General features: G+C 40.9%; 2 protein-coding genes across 7 annotated transcripts in view; one reads left to right on the forward strand and one right to left on the reverse strand.

Annotated features, from left to right (window-relative positions):
• Window positions 1–3532: 3532 nt before the first annotated feature.
• The window catches only part of WDR12 (WD repeat domain 12), a 28491-nt gene continuing 7337 nt past the window's right edge, over window positions 3533–24686 (reverse strand). Inside the window, exons 3-15 of one of the 2 annotated variants that reach the window (XM_065560959.1) lie at window positions 18997–19362; window positions 17998–18092; window positions 15962–16056; window positions 14798–14904; window positions 13419–13534; window positions 12730–12884; window positions 12301–12346; window positions 10597–10682; window positions 10246–10386; window positions 10012–10117; window positions 8525–8657; window positions 6282–6354; window positions 3533–5340 (exon numbers count right to left, since the gene is read on the reverse strand). In XM_065560959.1, coding sequence (XP_065417031.1) covers window positions 5263–5340; window positions 6282–6354; window positions 8525–8657; window positions 10012–10117; window positions 10246–10386; window positions 10597–10682; window positions 12301–12346; window positions 12730–12884; window positions 13419–13534; window positions 14798–14904; window positions 15962–16056; window positions 17998–18092; window positions 18997–19037 — 1272 coding nt within the window. In that variant the 5' untranslated portion in view covers window positions 19038–19362 and the 3' untranslated portion in view covers window positions 3533–5262. Of the gene's footprint in view, window positions 5341–6281; window positions 6355–8524; window positions 8658–10011; window positions 10118–10245; window positions 10387–10596; window positions 10683–12300; window positions 12347–12729; window positions 12885–13418; window positions 13535–14797; window positions 14905–15961; window positions 16057–17997; window positions 18093–18996; window positions 19775–24686 lie in introns of those variants that run through there. The other variant, XM_005306219.5, reaches the window with a different exon arrangement.
• The window catches only part of CARF (calcium responsive transcription factor), a 60143-nt gene continuing 55014 nt past the window's right edge, over window positions 19558–24686 (forward strand). For 2 of the 5 annotated variants that reach the window (XM_065560954.1, XM_065560955.1), the window contains exon 1: window positions 19558–19656. In XM_065560954.1, the coding sequence (XP_065417026.1) occupies window positions 19638–19656 (19 nt within the window). In that variant the 5' untranslated portion in view covers window positions 19558–19637. Of the gene's footprint in view, window positions 19728–24686 lie in introns of all 5 variants that reach the window. The other 3 variants (XM_065560953.1, XM_005306217.4, XM_065560956.1) reach the window with 3 other exon arrangements.

The following is a 24686-nucleotide window of genomic DNA, read 5'->3' on the forward strand; positions in this document are numbered from 1 at the left end:
TCTGTCACGGCGGAGCGGGTCAGGTGGCGGCTGGGGGGTTGTACTCCCGCCCTGCCCCGCCGGACTGACACGGGCTAGTAGGGAACGGGGGGCATCCGTGACCCCAACCTGCAAAGCACCTGGCTCTGCCCTGGGCCAGCAGGCCCCACGTCCCATTCCTCGGGCACCCCCTCTACACCCCATTTTGTGCTGTCTGGTTGCTGCCCTGACACCCAGAGGTGGCTGCATTTCAGTGGTACCTTTATAAATAACGCGTGTGTGACCTACTGTGGGGTGAAAGGGTCCCTGTGCCCTCAAATATTTAATCCAGCCTTAGTTGATGTTGTCATGTTGTTTTCTGGTGGTGGTTGTTTGCCCAAGGGTACGGGGGGCTTTACAGGCAAGTAAGAAGACATGGGCTCTGCCCTTTTAAACTTCCACTCTAAACTAGACATGGCATTGCCTAATAGTGTCAACCAGCCAAGGATGGGGATGGGTACAATACAAGTTTTCTCCTTGTCTCCTATATAGGCATAAAAGTGAGAGCTAATAGCACAGGCCAGAGCAGCGATGCCTGATGGAAAGCTAACCTGGAATTAATTTTGTTTTGAGAAAATCATCTCCACTGTCATTCCAAATCCTATGGACTATTATGGCCCCGTTTAATTTTGAAGATGGTGACCAGCTCCAAAGGTAATAGGGGTATGCAGATTTTGCTGTGTATTCCAGTGACATTTAAAATGTCACATTTTCCCCCCAAATATTTAATTGTGTTCCAGTTGAGGGAGCTCTGAAAACAAGACGTTTAAAATGGGGCAGGGGGAGGGAAGAAATCCTGCTGAGACTGTTCTTCTCCTTGCATTCAACAAAAATCATCCAGAGTGAAAGATGTACCTCTGAGGTAAAAAGAGAAATGAGGAAAATCAAGTGGGGGGAAAAAAATGAACACAAAACTTAAGTATTGCTCTGTGTCAAAAACTAAGTAGGCAGCCTCTTGTCTTAAATAACTGCTTTAAAATATTTCTCTATACTGTCCAGTACAGTATTATTTGATGTATACTAAGAGACAGCTTCTGCTAGCAAACCTTTGATAATTGCTTAAAGTTTTCAATGTAAGTAAAATGTATAAGAAAAATGAAAAACAGTTGTAAAGACTTTTCAGTTAATTAAGAGATTGACCAAAATTGTGATTCTTAGAGCAAGACTGGTGAAAGAATAATTAGCTATATAATTCGGTCCTCACAGCAGTGAAACATAGTTGAGTATCTTTGTGGAATTGTCATAAATCCCATCCAGTATTCTCAAACTATTGATTTATTCCACTCTACAGCCCCAATCCTGCAAGTTTCCATGGCCAGCCCCTGTGCTGATGTACAATAACTTGCAGGCTCAGGGCTTAAAAGGAAATCAGCACCAGAATTCTCCTTTTTTTTTTAATGCCAACTTCAAAAAAGAAACTCACAAGCAGGCTATTGATTAGACAAGGTATAGAAGAAAGGAAATTATTTTTAACTTAAACAGGAACAAAGTAAAAATCTGACATGGCACTTCTTTCCTATCCAAAAGTTAAAAGGCACTTTTAATTGCAAATCCTACAGTCCTCACTCAGGCAAAAATGAGTAAATGCTGCAATATGATCACTTGTCATTCACCTTATTGTTAAAGAAACAAACTATTTCCCAGTTTATTTATATAGTTCCTTGCTCTGCGTGTATAGTTAGGACACACAAAATTGTACAAGAAAAATATACAAAAATATATTGGTCAGAAGTAGAATCATCTTCAGATGGGATACTCAAGCATCCTTGGTTCTAGAGAATTTTCATTGTGTTCCAAGAATTCATTCACTATTTGGCCCCTATTTTAAAATCAGCTCATATTGACCATTCAAATTGGTATGATGAAAGAGGTAAACACACATACTCCTGGAAAAACTGCTTCATTAAGACCTTTGTAAATTAGAGCATAGGACCTGAACAGAATCTATAAAACATTTTCAAGGCCAGTTAAACAATTTTCCTTAATCTCTAGATAGACTCTGAATGTAAACTGAGTAGAGAGCAGGGGAGATACTGATGTAATCTTGTATTGTGTAACATCTGGTATCATTTTATAACGTTGGGCAAGTTATAGTGCTTTTCTAAATTAAAAAACAACTGTGAACCTTTTGAACTACAACCCGTGTGTAATCCGAAGGTGACCACAAACACTAAACACAATGGATCATAATACTGTAATTTCAAGTGGGCCTTTTTTGATCGTTACAATATTTGATAATTACTTAAAACTTCAGCTGGTCACTCCAGTGATGCAACTGTAGCAGACACAAGATTTTGACTCATTGCCTGAAACATGTCACAATTCTCTTATGCTGGAAGAATGCAGATCTTGCAATTATGGATATGGTTCTACCAGTACTGGCTGTTGGATTTCTTTTGGTTTGTTTCTTTAAACATCAGCCTTGATATCTGCTCCCAGGGAAAATTAGTAGGCAGAGCAGAATTCTGAAGATGTATTTACAGTAGCCTCATACTGTTCTGAACAGAGGACAGGTTTGGCAACAGGGATAACTAGAAAGAAATATGAAAGTGGTGTATCAGCAGCTCACACTGAGTTCTGGTATTAAAGGGGAAATCCAACAGCAGAAACAATTAGAAAGGTGCCCAGGCCTATGAGACTGAGTATTAAAACATGCATCCGAAGAAGTGGGCAGTAGCCCATGAAAGCTTATGCTCTTATAAATTTGTTAGTCTCTAAGGTGCCACAAGTACTCTGTTCTTTTTTTGTTAAAACATGAGTTCTCTTGGGGGTTGGGGGGAGAGGAAGGCAAGATTATATATTTATTTATGTGCATCTATTAATCTTAAAAGAACAACCCATGTGTATAACCTGTACTACTTATTTTGTCTGTCAAAGCTACAAAAATAAGTGGAAACTAGAACTATAGGTCATTCACACACTGGTAATCCAGAGAAATAATACTCACTGACTGATGTATCCATTTTTTAAATTAGCTGCTGGTGGAGAACACAGCTAAGCAGCAGTATCTTTGATTAAAACACAGTAACAGCTCAAATGGTTGTGTGCATGAGATTTTTTTTTCTTTACAATTAAAATGTATATTTTAACCTTTGGAACATTATTTACTTCTAATCATTCATATCAGAATGCAAGTTTAGATGTCCTTGTCACTATACATTCAAACCACGGACCTTTTTTTTTTCCAAGTTAAAAATAAATAAATCAGAAAATAGAATTTTTCCCTCAGGTACTTTTATAAAGACTAGGCAAGAATGTAAATTACAAACCTAGAAATGGCCTTTGGAATACTCTAAAAGGATAAGGAAAGCAAACTGATCCCTCCATCAACTAAAAGGCCACTCCATCAGTCTTTCTTCAGTCAAGACCCTCTCTACAAGTCAGTTTTGCCTAAGGATTACATGTCTAGGCACAAAAATACCTCATTTTTACATTCTTTAAAAAAAAAAAACAAATTAAACCAACAAAGCTAAATTCTATTGCCTTTCAGACCCTTTTAATAATTCATAAATGGTTTTTGCTTCATTACTTTAATGTCTTTTATTGCTGTCAGAGAATCTTGGAACACATCTAAAGTCTTTCTTTACATGGGTACCACTTGAAGCACACAGTCAGATTTTTGTAGTCCTCAATGAAGAATAATATGGGGACCTCTATTCTTAGCCTGTGACTTAACTATGTTGTAAAAATATTAATCTTATTGAAAACCAAGACCTATCTAATTTTTAAAAAATGCAAAAACTCTCAGGCTTTAAATGTTTGGGGTTGGTTTATAACAAGAATGTGTAGTTTAGGAATGATTAGTTCCTTTGATACCCTGAACTATTTGTATACTATTTAATGGAGCAGAGCTCTTCCACTAGAGCTTGTAATGAAAACAGTATCCCCAGGGGAGGAAGTGAGCCCCCATGGATGTCTAACTAGTTTGTTACAAGATTGAAGCCTTGTGAAATTTCTGTGTTTTCCTCCTCCCCCCCCCCCCCAGAAAACAGGTGAATTGTTGATCTATATCCTCTAAAATAAAGCTGATTGTGCATTAAATGCCACATCCTCAACCCAGCTAAATACACAGATTGCTTCTAATAAATTGTAAAGAAAATTCTCTGATGCAAGTTATTTGCTGATGTGAAAATATACCGAGAGATCTGACCACTTAACTTGCTCTTTGTTACAGAAGAATGTGTTCTAGTACTGAGATTCTCAGGCAACTCCCACACATGTTGAACCCTTATATTTTATACGAAATATTACTCAGAGGACACCAGATTAAGATGATTTACTAATTTCATGTGGGGGAGGGTAAGAGAAAAAAATCATATACACAACTCCTGGGGGTATCCAGCTGAGAATAGACAGTTACAATAAATGGATCTGATAAAACATTGCTTTGTCTGCAGTCTTTTTGCCAACTGGTACTTAGAGCTTCAGTTTGGACCAGGCACCCTATACTGCACAATAATTCCTTAGCAGTTGGATATTCCATTAATATATTACTGTATAGGATGTTAATCTGGCTAATGAATTGAGCATTTTTTTTCAATATCAGCCAGTAATTTTTTTAAAGTGTACATTTACACCACCTTAACTTATGAATGACAGGAACCAAAATATTCCATTTGCCAATAAAATCAATAGAGAACACCTTGAAACTATAATGGTGACATAATTTGCATCACAACTCTATTAAAGACTTTATCCTAATTCCATTTCTTTCAGTGGAAGCAGGATCAGATGTTGTTCAGGGGTGAGGGGTGAATCTTGAGCTAATAAGCACCTCCAGCCCGCACTGAAGCACCTGGAACTTGTGTAACTCAAGTACCTACTTGAGCTCAGACCATAATATACTGAACTTTATAGATAAAAGCTTTATAAAAAAGAGAATGTGAATACAAAATAATTTAGTTTAGTGAGTAATTTGTCTAGCAATCTCAGTAACACTTTACTTTTAATAAACTCCAATGTTCTTTATATAGTCCTTATGAGAGAAAAGGGGACAAACGTTTGATTTCAATATCAGACCAGATAAGTGTGAGGTTGCTTGGTGGCTCTGTCTTTCTGTTATAAATACATATACATGTTGCTATAATACAAAACCAGAAAGGGCTGCTCTCCGGTACAAAGTAGAAGCAGACAGTTTTTCTAGGAGGCTGTTTTCTTCAGATGCTGAACTGTACGTTATCTAAAAACTTCCAACAGGTTAGGGCTACTGGAAAGTAACCTCTAAAATCTTCTTGCCATTCATTTTCATGCTCCAACATCAGAGGTTGTTGCTGAATATCTATAGGAATATAGCTTGTTGTCTGCCCCTCCACTCAACAGCAACTGTAAGGGGGAAAAACAAGTTGTACCCACTGTTAAACCAAGTAAATATCCACACAATTTTTGTCCCTGGGCAACACACATGAGCTGAATAAATATTTAAAATTATTCCTCAGCAGTCTGATTCTGTTCTTCCTCTGAAGAGCTAAATGTCAGGAGTAACAAACAATGGTGATGTGAACCCCATAGTCAGTTTTAATTGGTTCAAATTCAGAAATAATACAGGCCTATATCTTACCCTCCTACAAAAACCAATTAGGGGAAGGTAAAGCTTACGTGAAAATGTCTAAGGCTTTCCCTGGTCTGCCACATCTTAGTCTAAGAGGTAGGGCCCCTGGGACTGTGGAGTTGGGGTCTCCAAAACCTATGCTGTGCTTAGATACATGCAGCTGGGCCCCAAGGTAAACATCATGCTCCTGCCCATGCCACAAAAGTGGCAGCACACCTTTGCCAGGTCCAGCTGCCTGTGCATGCTACCTCCATAGTCTAATGCCACAGAGGAGAAAATGCCGCTTAGAGAAGCACGGGAGTAATTTTCATCATAAGTTCCCATGTCCAGAGAAAGAAACATGCCACCTTGAATGGCTGTTCTGACTTCCACCCTTCCTTGATTTTGTCCTCCTAATGCTATGGTGCAGAGCTTTCATATAATCCCCATGGACGGGAGGGGGATGGCCATCTGGTAATGATGCCGAATAACCACTTTTCCCCTCTAGAGAGTCCACCCTAACCCATCCCGCTACAATTAAGGCCTTCTGGTCTCCTCCATGCCATATAAACAAAAGGGAGAATATGATCCATGAACACCAACAGGAGATATCCAATAGTAAAAAGTTCATTGTTGTTCCCTAGTTTTGAATTAAACATCAATCATACCATCATCAGCCCCTTTCCCATCCAAAACACACACTTAAGGAATAAAATCCTGTTCCTCGAATTCTTACCCCTGCTTCTGTCCATTCCACACACAAAACCTTGTCTTCATGAGCAGCCAAATCATAGAGAGGAGCCTTGCAACTGATAAGATAGACATTTAGAGTCATAAATTAAGTAAAATGATATACAAAGTTTTCACTCCTAGAAAATTCTGGGTTTGATCACACTATAATCTTGTAACATTTAAAAACCATACTTCTACCACTATACTTCTTGGGGGAGAACAGAATTAAGCCATACACTAGTCTTCCACCACTGAATTCAGACAACAGTTGTTCCTGATTCTAGCATGTATTTCTGTACGATTGTGTCTATACTAGGTAAGTGGATCACTGGTAACTAGACCAGTCAGATAGCATCAGTGGTGCAGGATGTCTACACAAGACATGCTCTTTTGGCCCACATGCACACTTGTACTATATTACACCATTAGAAAGTTGCACTGCCTTTTGGGTACGCTCTGGAGCAGTGTCTTGTTGGAAATTTTGAAGGGCCTTCTGGGAGCCCAGAGGAATTGTGGCATAAGCTCCCATAAGGCTTTGGGTAGCGGTGCCATTTCCTACTCCTTTTCACAAAATGGAAACCGGGGTGAACACTTAGCTCTTGTTTGTTACTCAATAAAAAAAGATTCTGATGAGACTAATGAAGAGCAGTTGTAAAGCATCTGAGGCAAGGCCATGGAGAACGTTCTGAGAGCACCTCCAGAGCAACAGAATCAGAGCAGTAGCTACTGACAATCTTTGATGCCCCCACCCTGGAGTAGCTAGCTTTTATGCAGTATCTGAGGATTATATTCACTCAGGAAATGCAATTTTTGGATCCTGACCAGGGCCATGGACTGATGAGAGAAAGTTGTTCAAGGTGTGGCACCAGGAACAGTAGGTGCATAACTCAGAATAGAGGAAACAATCACTGTACTTCTGTGGTGAGCTAGCCTTAACACTGCAGCACCAAACCAACAGGATGAAAGCTCTGTTCGGTGTCAGAAAAAAGAGTGGTGACTCCTCTGTGGCAGCTGACTACCCCAGATGGCTACTGGTGAGTAGGGCACCATTTTTGTGTTTGGGAAGTCTTGTGGGACCTATTGTTGTGAAGGTGTGCATGGTAACACAAACATCAGATATCTACAAGTCTATGAAGTCCAAGACACGTCCCCAAGAAGCTCACATGAGTTTTTAGCTCTACTCCTGCCATGTTCAGCATAGGAAAAAATCAAAAATAGTAATCTCATTAAACAAGTTGCAGGCAGGTGAAAAACTAGGTACACAGTTTATTATTAAAGCCTTGATTATGCAATCAAACCCTAGACCAATTCGTCTTCTCTACCATTACCCCTTTCAAGTCAGATGTTGTTTGACTTAGACTAGTGGGTCTCAACCTTTCCAGACTAATGTAACCCTTTCAGGAGTCTGATTTGTCTTGAGTACGCCCAAGTTTCACCGGACTTAAACTACTTGGTTACAAAATCAGACATAAAAATACAAGTGTCACAGCACACTATTACTGAAAAACTTCTTACTTTCTCATTTTTATCATATAATTATAAGCTAAATTGATTGGAATATAAATATTATACTTACATTTCAGTGTATAGTATATAGAGCAGTATAAACAAGTCATTGTCTGTATGAAGTTTTAGTTTGTTCTGACTTTGCTAGTGCTTTTTATGTAGCCTGTTGTAAAACTAGGCAAATATCTAGATGAATTGATGTACCCCCGGAAGACCTCGCATATCCCCAGGAGTACATGGACTCCTGGTTGAGAACCACTGACCTAGACCTCTCGCTTTTGCAAGTATCTCTTTCAGACACAAACTACTCCTTTCCTTGCAGCTACGTGTTATGAAATGTCCACAATGGGGAGCAAATCAAACCACACACATTAGGCTCCTTCTGGAAGACAGATACTCCTAAAAATCTTGCTAGCGTAACTAAGGTTAAAAAAAAAAAAAATTAAACCCATTAGCAAAATTATTAAGGAAACCTCTTTCCACGTCATTTCATTCAGTGCAGTATTGCCACAGAAATCCTGGGTGGGAAGGTCAATGCAGTTGATTTCAATGTCCAGCCACAGAGCTGCTGGCAGAAGGCAAGTGCATTTCTCGCTCTTCTATTAGGTGTTTCTAATCTCCATATGGATTCCAGAAATTTAGTTGGGAGTCTCCATTTAACTTCCCCATATGCTTTTGTTGTGTCACTAGGCTACATGAAACTCTACGTGCTACCTGTGAATATTAAAGAATGGCATTTACCTCCTTGTGTCCCAAATCTTGACAACGTTGTCTAGAGAACCTGAGATTAGCTGTTGCTCATGTGTGGGGGACCACTTCACAGACGTCACCCAGCCAGTGTGAGAGGTCAAAGAGAGGAGTACCAAGGAACCATCTGGGACAGAGAAAATGAAAACCCACCACCCCAATTTACAGAAATGTATACAGGTCAGTTTAAGATATTTATAAAATCCACCAGTATACGAGAAGCAGTCAAGATTAACACATGTGGGGGCCGGGTAGTTCTTCCTGCTCATCATGTCATAAGATTGTTTCAGACAGCATGAGAGGTTAAAACGCACGCACGCACACGAGCTCCTGTAGAAAGGACAAAAATCTAACCACCTTATTGTTACCAAAGAGGCACGTTTTCAACTGTTGAAGGAGTTTCTTTGATGAAGATTACTGAATGGCTCTAGGGATCAGTAATGGGATATGAAGCCTTTTATCCTCTATGTATTTTGGCGCCCCAAGCACGGCAGTCAGGCGGCTTTTGGCAGCGTGCCTGCGGGAGGTCCACTGGTAACGTGGATTCGGCGGCATGCCTGCAGGAGGTCCACTGGTCCCACGGGACCGGCAGACCTCCCGCAGGCATGCCGCCGAAGGCTCGCTGACTGCCGCCCCTACAGCGACAGGCAGGCCACCCCCCGCGGCTTGCTGCCCCAGGCACGCGCTTGGTGCGCTGGTGCCTGGAGCCGCCCCTGCTTTTATCTCTAGATTATTGGTTCAAATCTGGCCTGGTTTGTAGTGGCTAAAAAGACATTCCTGTCTGGCTTATGATGTGTGGTAGTCTCTCTATATCATGAACTGCAATGATTGGCAGTCATTTCAGACTTGTAAGGAGTACAAAGTTTGATCAGACATGTAATCAGCTACTTTTTCACTTCTACAGATGGTCTCCCCTATTCAGGGTTTAGGCACCCTGACAAAACAGTGGCATTTAACCCACTGATAAAAGTGACCTTAGATTTTAAGGCTGTTAGCAGGGCAGCTTTCAAAATTCACTAAAAAAGAAATGTCTTTAAAAGAGAAGAATTGGATTTGTTTTCCAAGTTACTGTCTAAGAAATGAAAGTTATTAAGAATGAAAAAAAGTAATGCCTCAAAAAGCAAAAAGCAATAGTACTTAAAATAGCCAATTAAATAAGCTACTGCTGTGGTCAGCTGAAACAAGGCTCACTAAGAGCAGGGAGGGAATGAGGATAGCTTCTCATCACTTTACACAGTCATGGGGGCATTTTTGCAATGGAATGTGGAAAGGATCCGGGTTCATACAGCTTTCCCTGTCCCCACTGCTCCTGTTAATTTTTGGTTAAAATCATCTAGCTCCCCAGTTAGGAAACAGTTACAGACAAATACCAAAGTTTGTGTGTGTATAACTTATGAAATGTGTTAAGATGTACCCCCTTCTCTCAACACACATGAATTTGAAAAGTCATTTGTGTTACCCACACATTCACTTTTGCTCACCTTTAGTGCGGGGATCCCATAATCTAATGTGTCTGTCAGTACTCCCAGATGCTAGACGCCGACACAGTGGTGAGTAGGAGATAGAATTAAATACTTTGTTTCCAGTCTGCATAAGAAAAGAATTCATAAGTTAGGAGCTACTCTTGTACAAATTCTAAATTCAAACTGAACTGGAGTTACACCAGTGAGAATTTGATGAAAAGTTTTAATGTACAACATGTAAACAAATCTCACCAAAGTTGATTTGAGACCTCCTGTCTCCACATCCCATATTTTAATTGTATGATCCCATGATGCACTACAAATTTCTTCAGCATCTGACCACAGCACAGAGGAGATGGCTTCAGTATGGCCAGAAAGAGTTGTAATGGGAGTCTAGAAATTAAATAAAGTATTAAGATCAGAAAAATAGTGGCTTAGTTATTGTAGAAAAAAAACATTATTTCACCAAATAAATGTATGTAGATTAATTTTCAGATATTTCATTAGAAATTTCCCCCTACACGTATTTATCAAAAAGGGAAAATATTTTCCATTTCCATGCTTTTCAGCTGAGGTTCTACATAAATCCTGACCACTTCTTACCCTGGTTAGTCCAAGCTGTTCAATTTTCTGCTTCTTCCTTGGTCTGTTTGCTGCTTCCTCTATTTCATCCTCTTCATCTGTAGGCACTATGATGGAAAGAAAGTCAAGCTTGATTTAGAAGGGTTTGGGATGCATTCCCAGCTAAGTACTTCTTACATGGCCCCCCCCATCACCACAGTATCCAACTGCCTGCCAAACATAAATTTAATCCTCAACACTCCTGTCAATTAGATCAGTATTATTATTCCCATTTTACAGCTGAGGAATTTACGCACAAATAAATTTACTCAGATCTTCCACATCCTAGATGAATTCCTCTACAAGACCATCCTTCTTTCATGGAAAAAAACTATCTAAATCCATCCTATATTCTGTACACAGTCACTCTATATTTTAATTTACACATTTATATATAAATGTAAATGAGCATTTTGAAAGGAGGCATCCAACTGGCTAGCGAAGGACTGTATGTTATTTTATGTCACCAGATCAGGATCAGTTTAGTCAATTTATTGTCCCTCAGGTCATGATGCCTATAAAAGAAGATTAGGAAAAGAGTCCACAACTTCTTAAAGTGTCCATATTAAAAACTACAAACTGTACAAGCCTATTGAATGCTAAAATCTGTAGATAGTATTTGGAAAAAAGACACCCAGTTGGCAGTTATACGTGAAATCTAAGTGTTTAAATTAAGTTTACGCCATGGCCCTGTAATTAAATCTGTGCAGAGGTCTGCCACATTATGTCAGTGCAGACTGGGGGCTTTAATCTGTTTTAAGTAACAGTGTCCATTATCACAGAAAAACCAGAAGTTAAATTTTTAAAACTGAACTCTTGGCACAGTTACTGTTGCACCATAATAAATGACTATAGTGAGGAGGCGTGGCCTCCCTCTGAGCCTGATCCGCTCCCCATGCCCTGGTAGGTGGATCCAGGCAAGCCACGACCTCCCTCCCCCTCCCCAGAACCAGAAGGGCGGGACAGGAAGTTTAAATGGCAGGCCCTGCAGTTCAGTTGGGTGAGAGCCGGAGAAGGGAGCAGATGTCTCTTGCCTGCTGCTGAGCCCTGTGCCCGAGACGGAGCTCTACAGTGCCGAGGACCCTGAAGGGGTGCCGCTGGCCACATACCCCGAGGAGAAGGAGGAACCCCAGGAGATGGAGGTACAGTAGGAAGTAGCCCTGGGGCACTACCAGAGTAGTTTGCCAGAGTAGGTCAGTGTGTTTCAGTGGGATCCCTGCTGACCCAGTGGTGGAGGGTTCTGCCATAGTCAGGGCCCATGGTTAGGATCCGGTGGAGTAGGGTGGGTCTGGACCTCCCCACCCCCTGCTACCAGCCCCACCCTTGGAGTTGGCAGCCTCCCCACCTTAGGCTGGATGGCCTGAGACAGCTTGTTGCTCTGCCCCACTATAGGCAACTATATTTAAGCGGGGGGAGGGGGGGAACCCACAAGAATATGCATTTTATTCTCAGAAATGGAAAATGTATAAAAGCAGTAACACGTCAAAATAAGAGTTTCTGGTATAACTGAACAATGTATTATATATATATAAACTTCAAAAGTGAAAAATTAAAACATAATACCCATTTAAAATGGTTAAAATAAAATCTATTCAGAAGTTTCAGTCATTCCAGATCATTAAATTTTAAAACTCTCAATTAGAGCCAAAAATCTCAGGCAAAGTATTCATAAAATATTAATCTTACCTGCAGACCAGATCTTTAACATCTTATCCCAAGATCCACTGCAGAACTAGATGAACAGAAACTTTTTATTAAAAAGATTATGTAAAATCCAGTTAGTTCACATAAGCCACAGAAAGTCATCTTTCTGCTCAAAATGTTGCCTATGCTACCAAAATCATCTTCAGCTTTTTGTGCAATATTAAGGGTTTTATGTATCTTTTCTTTTCAATACAGCAAATTACTTCCATTACGTCGAATGCAAGGCTATCACCAATTTATAAGTGCTTTGGTATTCACAATTAATACATAGGTTTATACAAATTGTATGCACTTGACAACATATGACCAATTCACATGCGGAGGACAAAAAAATGTGATTTTTACACATAAACAAGCAACACAGAATCCACAACTCACTAGCTCAACACAGATCATCTGCAAGTAACTCACTTTAGTTCTTGTGCAGTCAACTGCTATAGAGTCCACACTTCCAGCATGTCCTCTACAACAGTGAAGGGCTTTCACTTTGTTCCTCTCTACATTCCACTCCCACAGCAGGATAGTCTGATCCAGAGAGGCACTGAGTAGCAGGCATGACAAACTATCTAAGGAAGGAAGAAAGTGCCAACATACAAATCCAATTAAGGAAGTCTTTCTAAAAATCCTTTTAGAGGAACCAAGATTAAGATTTTAAAAATGTACACAGTGACCCAATACAAATTGAGAGATTCATGTAAATACACCGGACCCTAGCTAGAATGTGGGATTTGGGATCCATGCGCGGTACTGCGTTAAAATGAAGTGCAATTAAAGTAATTAAATTTGGGATCCATGGCCGCAACCATGTTGTGTGAATTCACTCTATATAGACGCGTGTTCTAGAGAGGGTCCGGTGTATTACAGATTTAAATGTACAAATACTAATGAAGATTAACTTGGAATATTTAAATAGTTATTTGAAAATACTGGAGTTTGTTTAAAAAGTATTTTATCATGAGGGATTTTACTCAATTATTTCATTTCTAATATATTACAAGCAGTGCTTACAATAGCTGTAACATTTAGGTTGGCAACTGAACCTGTATGTTTTCCAGTAAATTGCTCTAGCCCCACTCCCAACCAGTATAAGGTGTACTGACCTTTTTTCACCCATGTCACATCTTTCACCACCTCTGTGTGCCCAGCAATTGTCATGATGGATTTTCCTTCTAAAGACCAGATTCGAGAAGTCTGATCATAAGAGCCAGTCAAGATCCTAAGGGATGCAGATATTGAAACATTTTTTAAAGCCAATGGTGCATCATGGGAGATCTTTTCAATTAGGAACTTCGAAACTATTAGTATGATAACCAGTTGAGAGACATGAATAAATAAAACATCTCCTTTATGTAAATCTTAGTCCTCTTTGAAATAAAAAAAAGTTAACATTAAAATTTAACTTGTTTGCAAAAACTGGATCAAATTTAGATTTTAATAGGTTCAAAACAAACTTTCTTAAGGAATGAATTAGCTGTGGATTTCTAGACAAGTTATACAGGAGAGAGAAGTGAGAATATTTATCATTCTGGTAAATTAAATGCTGAAGTCTCAGGTCTAATTTAAGACCAACCAAAGAAAAATTATAATTATAATAAATTCTTTACACTGATTAGCAAAGCATTTTCAATCCATTAATAAATGGGGGAGTCTCAGTGTAATCAATAGTTAACAACAGCTCTGGAAATATCTATAGTAGAACCTCAGAGTTACGAACACCAGAGTAACGAACTGACCAGTCAACCACACCCCTGATTTGGAACCGGAAGTACACAATAAGAAAAAGAAATAGTAAATACAGTACAGTACTATTAAACGTAGATTACTAAAAAAAAAAAAAAAGTGAAGCAGCATTTTTCCTCTTCATAGTAAAGTTTCAAAGCTGTATTAAGTCAATGTTAAGTTGTAAACTTTTGAAAGAACCACCATAATGTTTTGTTCAGAGTTACAAACAACCTCCATTCCTGAGGTGTTGGTAACTCTAAGGTTCTACTATAGTAGAAAAGACAAGTAGTGTGGTAAACATTTCTTTAAAAGCACTCCAGATAAGGGTTTTGAAACTACAGTAATAACTTGGAATTAATATTTGAAGTATAAAATATTGAAATGTTAGAAATAAATGTAAAAAGACAGCAAGATGTTACTGTTTTATTAAAGGAGATATCATCAGTGCTACTCATCAAATCTAACTCATACCAGGAGCAAATCTCATCCTCTTATGCATGGTACCTTCCTACTTGGGTTAAAGTTACTGTCAAGGTAGCATGGAGGAGCTCAAACTTCAGCTAATTTCCCAGACATATGGCCTGCATATAAACAATTGATTTAAAAGGTAGAAAAGTCATTTAAAGGAAAAGAGAAATATAGAATGGGAAGAAAACTATGTTAAAGAGAAGTACCAATAAATAACTATGGAATCAGCTACAGACAGTGGGAGAAACCAAGATGGAAACTTATGACTGGCTTAGTGGGTCTGCGATACCATTCTTCCGTAGCTTCAATAGAACTGATCCAGTCGTCATGGAACATGCATTCCTCGGGTTGAGGTGCAGTGTACTTCTCCACATATTCTATTTCCACCACTTCCTCCTAAACTCTCAAAAGACAAGAAGCCCATCAGTGTGCTTTTTCTTTTTAAATAAACAATCACAATGATCTAGTACAGTAGTTCCCAACCACTCCGAGCAGTGGTATCAATTGGCAAGACAAAGGTATCAACTACACAAGCCGGAGTCCCCTACCTTCCACATGACTGTGTGCGCTCTACTCTGCCTTAGAAATTGAGCTGCTACTGCAAATGGGGATTCAGGTAGCCCTAACTCCTTGACAGGCAAGCATATGCATAACTGAACAGAAGGCAGATGGTAGCAATGCATCAGGGCGCACAGCACAAAGATTCATAATTAAGGTCCCAATGCTGCAAACTCTTAAGAATGTGTGTAATTTTACTTAGGTGAGCAGTCCTATTGAAGTCAATGGGCCTACTCACATGATTAAAGTTACACACATGCTTAAGTGTTTGCAGGATTGGGCTCTTGGCGAATGAGTACAAGTACATCACTACTGATCAACGCTACCTATTGGCTTATCAAATTACTACTAATACAGTGTTTAAAAGTAGCTACAGATGATTTCCAAAGTAAGTGTTGTTCCTTTTCTTTTCTAGGTTTTCCCTACTATGCTTAGTAGTGGAGTGTCTATAACACTTCATATCATTTGACCCACATAGGGCCACTGACTACAGACTAGCAAAGCAGGAGACAAAAGTACATTGATGGTGACCAAAATGGGACCCTCCAGAACTGTATGAAACCAGACAACAGGAGAAGGAAGTGTCTCAGGTTGCTCAATAGCAAACTCTAATCATTAGGAGCACTTTCAGGCTCCAAAGCAAGTCTTGGTGAATCCTCCATGGGCAAAAGAATAATGCAGGGTCTTCACAGGAAAATAAGGGAAATTACTTGGGCTTCATCAGAAAGGCAAAGGAATACTAAGGGAGAAAAATACATGGAATATAGAGAACTTTCCTAATCAGAACTGTAAACCACATCAAATTTAAAATCTGTATCTAATTAAATGGTCTAGGTCGGGATCTTTAAATCCCATCATCCTACAGTGTGGTCCACAGAAAGTGCGTCTGACTTACTGTTGAGATGTTTTCCGCTTCCATGTGTTTGACCAGTGACATACGCAAGAACTGGCCCTTGACAAGGAAATCAAACTCCACATATTTGTGGTCCTCTAAGACAAACAAGAAACAACGTTTAAATTTCAAGTCTTAACTTATACAATCCAGAAAAAAGAGCAAATTTTAGGGACTGAAACTAAATTTTGTTAAAATAAATTCAGGGGCCACCTTCTTCTCCCAAGTATCAGAGGGGTAGCCATGTTAGTCTGGATCTGTAAAAAGCAACAGAGAATCCTGTGGCACCTTTAAGACTAACAGATGTATTGGAGCATAAGCTTTCGTGGGTGAATGCCCACTTCGTAGGATGCATGCACTCTGTTGCTTCTTCTCCCAGTTACAACTGTTCAACCACATTATCTAAAAGGGATTACACAGATTTAACTGAGGGCAGATCTTGACCCAAAGGATCCCTTGGAGAAAACAGCACCTAAGTTTCTATAAGTAGCATCTCTGGAGCCAGGACTCCAGGCTTCTAAGGTGTTACCTCTTCAATTTTGGTTGCAATTTGAGAAGTGAACAACAACTTTTAAAGTTTTACATGGGCTGAGACCCAGTTATACCGCCACTTCTGTCTGCTGGAGCATCTCTGTCGTTGGCTAACCAAAGTCCCAGGTACCAACCTTTAGAATTTGCCTCCCCTGATTGCTCACCAGGGAAAGAGTCAGGTGAGTTTCAAATAACACTGCAAGGTTTTAGTCAGTCAACTGAATTAAAATTTTTGTTTCTATTTCTTTTTTTTTTTCTCTTTCACTTTAGTTGGATGATCTAGACAAAATGATTTTTATTGTTAGCATTGCAATAGTGCCTACAGGGAACGATCAGGATTCCAATGTGATAAGTACTGTATAAATAGAATGGGGGGCTGGGAACAGTCCCTTCCCCAAAAAGCTTGTAATCTAAATATGTAGCCAGACAAAAGGTAGATAAGAGCCAAGTGAGAACAAAGTAATGGTGAGATTGACACAACAGGTATGTCTCTTTTATTTTTAAAAACACAAAGGGCAGGACTGCTTATGGGTTTTACACTCTTGATTTCCCCCAAACATTCATGCGATCAGTCCTGTGCAAGCAGACCCGTACTTGTGTATGGTTCCACTGACTTCAATCGAACTCTGGCTTGGTCTACAAAGTTATATTGCCATAGCTATGTCGGTCAGCATTGTGAAAAAACCCATACCTGGAAGAGTGCTTTTGCCAATGCAGCTAAAGTTGTTTGGGGAGGGGATGTTCCTACACTGACATAAGCACTCTCTCTTAGGGTAGGTCTACACTTACCTCCTGGTCCGGCGGTAAGCAATCGATCTTCTGGGATCGATTTATCGTGTGATCCCGGAAGTGCTCGCCATCGATGCCGGTACTCCAGCTCGGCGAGAGGAGTACGCGGCATCGACGGGGGAGCCTGCCTGCCGCGTCTGGACCCGCGGTAAGTTCGAACTAAGGTACTTCGAATTCAGCTACGTTATTAACGTAGCTGAATTTGCGTACCTTAGTTCAAAATGGGGGGTTAGTGTGGACCAGGCCTTGGTGAAAACTATTTCTACACTAGGGGGCTATTCCAGTATAGCTATGCCAGCATAGACACCATACTGCATACACGTACAGTACATCTTTGTGGGCATAAGGATCCATCTGCATGGATCTGATTGCAGAATCAAGGGCTATATTTTTAATAATCATGTACGATGCCTAGAAACTGTTAAAGATACTATAAGACAAGTAAGAACAATAAGGGAGGTAAGATCCTCTATGAAAATTTGAAAGGAGAATTTTGCCCAACTGTGAAAACAATTGTTTTTCCAACCAAGGAATCTTGACGAGTTTCTATGCTTTACTGTACGCATGTTCATAAGTCTTTTAAAGAGTGGAACCTTTGTATTTTAAGCCCCTATAGTTTACACACTTATGAAGAGATTCTAAATACTTTAGTAAGTTTCTATTTTTTTTTTAAAGTATTCCTTTTTCTAAAAGAGGTAAATCGCCTTCCAAATACATACCATGTTTAGCTTGCAGCAATTTATTGATGATGTTACTGAGGTCAGCAATTTCAGAGGCTGCTGGGATAGAGAATGGAACATCATCTACTACATACCTAGAGGGAAGAAAATAGGAATTTACTTATTGAGAAGTGCTGAAACTCACAGCTCAACAGGTACAAAATAAGCATATTATTTAAAAGTCTGTGATACAGCTCTTTTTGCAAGTGAGGGGTTTAAACACTTTGCAGTTTGAATGGACACATACTTTATTTGCACTTGTTTCAAGAATCCTACCCATCCTAATCTCATTATACTGTATAGTTTAGGCTCCCTTTGGTAAGATTTTCTGAAGTTCAACTCGTGCGTAGCCAAGCAAGAACCAGGAACACTTTTTTTCACCTTTTTTGAAACTTCCTCTAACATTCACAAATACAATAGCTCGTAATATACACTATAGTATCTCCAAATTCATCTCGATCCAAGCGAAATCCAGCTGGTAGAGAAGCCACTGGCACGGGGAAAGTACAGAAAATGAGTGAATATTAAAAGAGCTGCTAAAGCCCCACCGCTTACAGTTGTACATTTGCCAGATTATGGCCCTGATCCCATTCCCCCTAAAATCAGAGAGGATGCCTCTGACTTCAGTGGAAGCAAAAGGCAGGCCACTGTGTAAATCTTGATTACAGATTTTATGGAGGCACTCACAGATATTTTCAATTAACTTGTAGGAGTTTATGGAGTTTTGTTAGGGAATGTTGTTTGCCAGGAAAGATTAAGTAAATAAATCTATCCTCCCCAACCAACCAACACTACAAACCATCCACCCACCCCAGTAAGATTTGACCGTGTAGTAGCCTCAATTTCCCTTCTTCTAGTTGCTCTCCTTCCCACCCACCCTGCCGCGGTGGTGGCCTGCACATGGTGTGTGACCGCTCACAATGAGCATCGCTCATCAGTATCGTTCCTGTCCGCGTTTCCCTTGCCCCCCCCCGGGCAGTTAGGCCACCCCACACTCACTTGTGGTTCTCGGTAAAGAACCGAGCCTGGAGCTGGGCCATTGGGTCGGAGAGGGCGAGGCTGGGCCGGGGCTGTGTGTGTGCGCCTGTGCCCAGCTGAGGACTGACACGGGGTGCAGGACAGGAGGCTGGACCCGGCCCTGAGCTCTCTCTCCCCAGCCAGCGGAGCAGAGAAAGCACGTGTCTCGGAGCCGCAGTCAATCAGTCCGGAGCAGCAGCACAGATCGAGCATTCCGCCAGTGATTAGTGGGGGCTGCTCTTAAGGGTCCGGAGCCGCTCCCTCTGTCAAGCCGCGCTGGACGCTCCGCCCACCAGTTCCTGGCTGGGTGAGAATGGGAGCTACTCGCACACACACCCACGCTGCAACCTGTGAGGCAAATGCAGAGACCCCCCCCAACCTTCATTACGGCGGGCTCCATGGAAACTACCAGTCCCAGCATGCAGCGCGGCCCACGGAGGATGAGAATGGCAGTCAACGAGGTGTCCCGAGACTACAAATCCCAGCATGCATAGCGCGAGAGGCCACAACTCCCAATATGCCATGCGCCCCCTCACAGTCGGGTAGCGACTTCGTCCCCGTACCACCTGTCAGCTTCAGTAAGAGCTTTTGGGGGCCATTATTTCCGGGTTGTATGGTGGCCCATGGGGACCACACCACACGGTAGGGAGTGCGTTGCTGCGCCTGCGCTATACGGCTGTCTCCATGGTGGTGCCTGCGAGAGCCAAGACGAGGTTGAGTAGACTCGTTCTGAATTTTCTCTCCGCTTCCCTGACTCCCCTGCAGGGTTCGCGGCAGCCGAGGCGGGAGGAGCCGCGCCCAGTCTGCCCTCCCCACCCCCACCGCGCGCGGGGCGTTCTGGCTTCCAGACCTGCCAGGGGGCTGCGGGGCGGCGCCGCGGAGGAGGGGGGCAGCCCCCCGGGGCTATTGTTCTGCGGGGCCAACATGGCGGGGGCCCGCTCTGCCCCCGGGAGGTCCTGGCAGGGCGGCCGCCCGCGCTGCTCGCCGCCCGGCGTAAGGAGAGGTAGAGCCGCTGCCCTGCCTCGCCTCCACCCTGGGGGGGGGGGTGGACAGCAGAGCCCTGGCTGGACCCGGCCCGCAGCCCCTCAGTGTGGGGACGGACGGGGAGGGGAGAGGGGTAATTAGCACAGGACCGCTGCCCCCAGTGAGGGGAGAGGAGAGGAGAGGGGTAGTTAGGACAGGACCCGCTGCCTGTCGGAGGGGGGGTGGTGGTCTGGACAGGACCTGCTGTGCTCCCTGGAGTCAGGACGTGACCTACTGTACCCCTTGGGGGGTGGTAAGAGATTAAGGGTTCAGGTTAAGGCCCATGGGGAGATGGAAGAGTGGGTATCAAGCCTAGATCCCACTGCCTTCTTCCTTTTGAAGCGGAAGGCTTTTGCTGTATATGTCAATGAGACATTGACAGGTCCACTCATCATGTTTGACATTTCCCTCTACAAATTGTGCTGGTAGAGTTGGTGACACAGCCCCTGGGATGTATGCATATAAACATGTATGCACACATCCTGTACAATTCTCTAGGAGATACTGAGTTACTGGCATATACGATTTGGGTATGTTTCATGTACTTGTTCACTGTTGATGATTTACTGATGTGATTTGGTGAACCTTAATGTTCATGTAACATAACATCTAAAAATAAAGTTTTATTAAAATCAAATTTGGTGGATTTTAAAAAAGTACTGTACTTATAAGTGAATTCAGTATTTTGGAAAAAGATGTTTGGCTGGATACCTTGCATCTGTTTGATTCCTTTTGCATCTTGTTAACGGTTAGTTATGGCCTCGCTATAAGTGAGTAGCTGTATCTGTCTATAATGTGTGGTGGTTCTACGGGTAACCTGATGGAGAAGGAAGCGTTGTCTTGGTGTTTTAAATTAGTAAGATTTATATGCTTTCTTCAGAAATAGTTTTAAAAAATCGACGTCTTGCAAGTGTAATTGATGTAAATGCTTTTTTGTTGTTTTTTTAGATCTGTAATATGTACACCTAGTTTATAATTGCAGAAAGACACTAAGCAATAGCTTTTCCACAATTTTTTAAAAAGCCTACTGAATAATTACTATACTTTATAGAAATAACATGAAAGGCACTATATAAGTGGGTCAGCAGTTACTCTGAGTCTTTCTTAGCTCCCATCACAACAAAGATTAAGAAAATTTTGGTCATACGTTAAAAATATGTGTGTGGCCAATGTAACTCATTTTCATTCAAGAAGCCATGACTATTGAATATGCTCAATTACTTTACTATCACTGATACCCATCATTAATGATTTAGTTGATGTAGAAATGTCTCATAAAACACACTTCTTTTGAAGGGGCATTTAATTGCATCGAGGCTGTGTGTCTGTCTCAAAGTTTCTCCTAATTCAGCACTATTTTCATGGAAAATTGGGGACAATATTGCTATGGATTCCTTGAGTATGACATAACTAAGGCCCTACCAAATTCGTGGTCCATTTTGGTCAATTTCACAGTCATAGGATTCTAAAAATCATAAATTTCATGATTTCAGTTATTTAGATCTGAAATTTCACGGTGTTGTAATTATAGGGGGTCCTGACCCAAAAAGGCTTTTTTGAGGGGGAGGAGAGGTGTTGCTGTACTGCTACCCTTGGTGCTGCTTGCGGAGGCACTGCTTTCAGAGCTGAGTAGCTGGAGAGCGGCGGCTGCTGGCCAGGAGCCCAGTTCTGAAGGCAGAACCGCCACCAGCAGCAGCGAAGAAGTAAGGATGGCATAGTATGGTATTGCCACCCTTACTTCTGTGCTGCTGCTTGCAGAGCTGGGCCCTCAATCAGTAGCGGCCACTGTCTGGCCGCCCAGTTCTGAAGGCAGCAGCAAGAGTGGCATAGTATGGTATTGCCACTCATACTTCTGCGCTGCTGCTGGTGGGGAACTGCCTTCAGAGCTGTGTGCTTGGCCAACAGCCGCCATTCTCCTGCTGGCCAGCTCTGAAGTCAGCACAGCAGTAAGAGTGGCAATACCATGACCCCCCCTGCAACTCCCTTTTGGGTCTGGACCCCAAATTTGCGAAACACTGGTCTCCCCTGTGAAATCTTTATAGTATAGGGTAAAAACACACACAAGACCAGATTTTCATGGCCGTGAATTTGGTAGGGCCTAGACATAATTAACTTCTTTAAAACTCATTTTTTTCCTATCATAAGATGGAAATAAGATCAACAGTAAGGTATTTACTCATCATAACTTCTCTTATTGGTACCAGAAAATATGAAATTGTACACATCAAATTTGATTGTACCTTTGTATGACTCCAGGTACAGATTTCAAGAAGTGTCTTTGTATTTTTGCAAATCCCCTTCTGTTTTTTCAGTGTATGCTTCTTGTGCAAAGCATGCTTATCTGCCAGAGCAGTGGAATAACCTGTCCCTTTTGCAACTTAGTTTTCTTCTATAACTAAAATACTGTAGTCATGAGAATAATTAGAAGTTCAGTTCTAAATCTCAGTGCTCCCATCTGCATTTAGGGTCCTCTCTTTCACTGCCTTCAGTAGGAGGCCTCACAATAATAGATCTATGGAAAACAGGAGCAATACTTGGTAAGAGAACTTAAAGTCACTTCAGTCTGGAACTGCCACACATTGGGAACCATTGCTTGCTATGTCCAGGTTACTGTTTCTATTAATCGATACCTAAAAATGTCATATAAATTTCTGAAGTGTTGGAAAAAAGAAAATACACAAAATAAATTATAAAATATTCTGGTTGAAAAAAATTAATAAACCTATCATACATTTTTTAAAAATAATGTTCTGACTACAGTAAGAGCTTCTTATAAAAATATTGGATAGTGTGTTCTGGTCACAGTACTAGTTTCAGAGCTGTAGTCTGCTGAGGGTTAACTGGTCTGTAAAGAGGAAAAAATTCACCTCCATCTTGCTGGTTCCCAGTCCCTCTGTAGAGTTTGGTGTCCTACACAAAATAAGTTTGCTGATCGCAAAGTAGTTGGCAAGAACATACAGACTAAAAGAACCACCGCTATTGGTGACCATAGTCTCATGAGAGTAATAAAGGACTGAATGGGCATTGTCTCTGTCTACCCTAGGCTTTTTTCCCCCTTCACTAAAAAGTCTGATCAAAGCTACAGTGGTTCAGCTTCACTGGGATAACTAGCATACAACTGGATTCTAGGTGGTAGCTATTATTTTAAGTCTCATGTTATGTAACCCTTCTCAGAACAGGTATATATTTCTCAGTGTTTAAAACGCTGATGCCAGTCAACACCTTGCCTATGCTCGCACTTCCACATGCCGGTGTTTGTATCTATAGAACTGAACCAGTGATAGCAACAGTGGTAAATTTTAAAATTTCATACTGTAGACATAGTCATTGGCTATAAACTTCTACCCCTACAAGGTGGAGCAGGGTACTGCAAATGTTTGTGCGGTACCTATCTGACATACCTGCAGAGAGCTCTGCTTTCAATCCAGCACTACAGAAACATTAAATTCATTCATACACACACAAAAAGGCCGATAGAGGAACCAATATGAAAATAGAACTTCATTCTCAACAGTCTATAAAATGTATAATATAAAATAAATGTATATATTAAATAATCCAGATATATTTTAAAGAATCCAGATATATTTGGTAGCTTTACTCCAGATTTGTAAATGCTGCATCAAAGGGAGAGGGAGTTATTTGGGTATACTAGTTGACCCAGACAAAATCTTCAACATGTGTATAACTGAACTGTCTGAATTGAAGAACATAATAGCAACTATTATTTTGTAATCTATTATTAAATATTTACTCCTAAATGAGATATTAAAATTACATCTCTGGAAAGCCATTGTGCAGACAGTGCAATTAATTTTTCTCAAAAGGCTAAATTGTATTGCTTAGACTAAAATACCCTATTTTACTATTTTTATTAGAGAGATTAATAATACATTTAATAATAAAATTCAATTTCCAATCAATTTTTTCTGTTGCTCTTGATATTCTTCGTATCTGTGGCTGAAACTTTCCATGTTTGGTCTCAGCCCCACAAGTGAAATTATTTTGAACGTTTAAGCTAACTGTTTTCAAATATTTTGGAGATATGGGAGAGATGAGGGGGGGGAATGCTTTCCCTCTGTGATCTGGTTTAAACATGGCAGATACTAGAAATTAGGAACCTGTCATTTTGTATAGTAATTGAGAATTTAAAAAAATCCAAGTTTGATGAAGCTAGGTTAAATGAATTTAAAGATATGAATGTTTGAAGTTGGAATGTTGTTCAAATGCATTGGAAGAATTTATCTCTGAAGGATGATTCACTAGCTCCAAAAGCCAAATAGGTCAGGCTTTCCTTTTCCATCCATCTCGTGTGGCTTAGCCAGACGAACTTGTGTGCTCGACAGGCTGAATATGTCTGTTCAAATAATTTACCAGCTAACTTGATGGAACTTGGAAGCTCTGCTGATGAAGGAAATAGAGCAGGGGTAGGCAACCTATGGCACACGTGCCGAAGGCGGCACGCGAGCTGATTTTCAGTGGCACTCACACTGCCTGGGTCCTGGCCACTGGTCCAGGGGGCTCTGCATTTTAATTTAATTTTAAATGAAGTTTCTTAAACATTTTAAAAAACTTATTTACTTTACATACAACAATAGTTTAGTTAATTATAGACTTATAGAAAGAGATCTTCTAAAAACATTAAAATG

This window comes from Chrysemys picta, chromosome 11 (assembly GCF_011386835.1).
Source record: "Chrysemys picta bellii isolate R12L10 chromosome 11, ASM1138683v2, whole genome shotgun sequence".
In the NCBI taxonomy this organism is placed as follows: domain Eukaryota; kingdom Metazoa; phylum Chordata; order Testudines; family Emydidae; genus Chrysemys; species Chrysemys picta.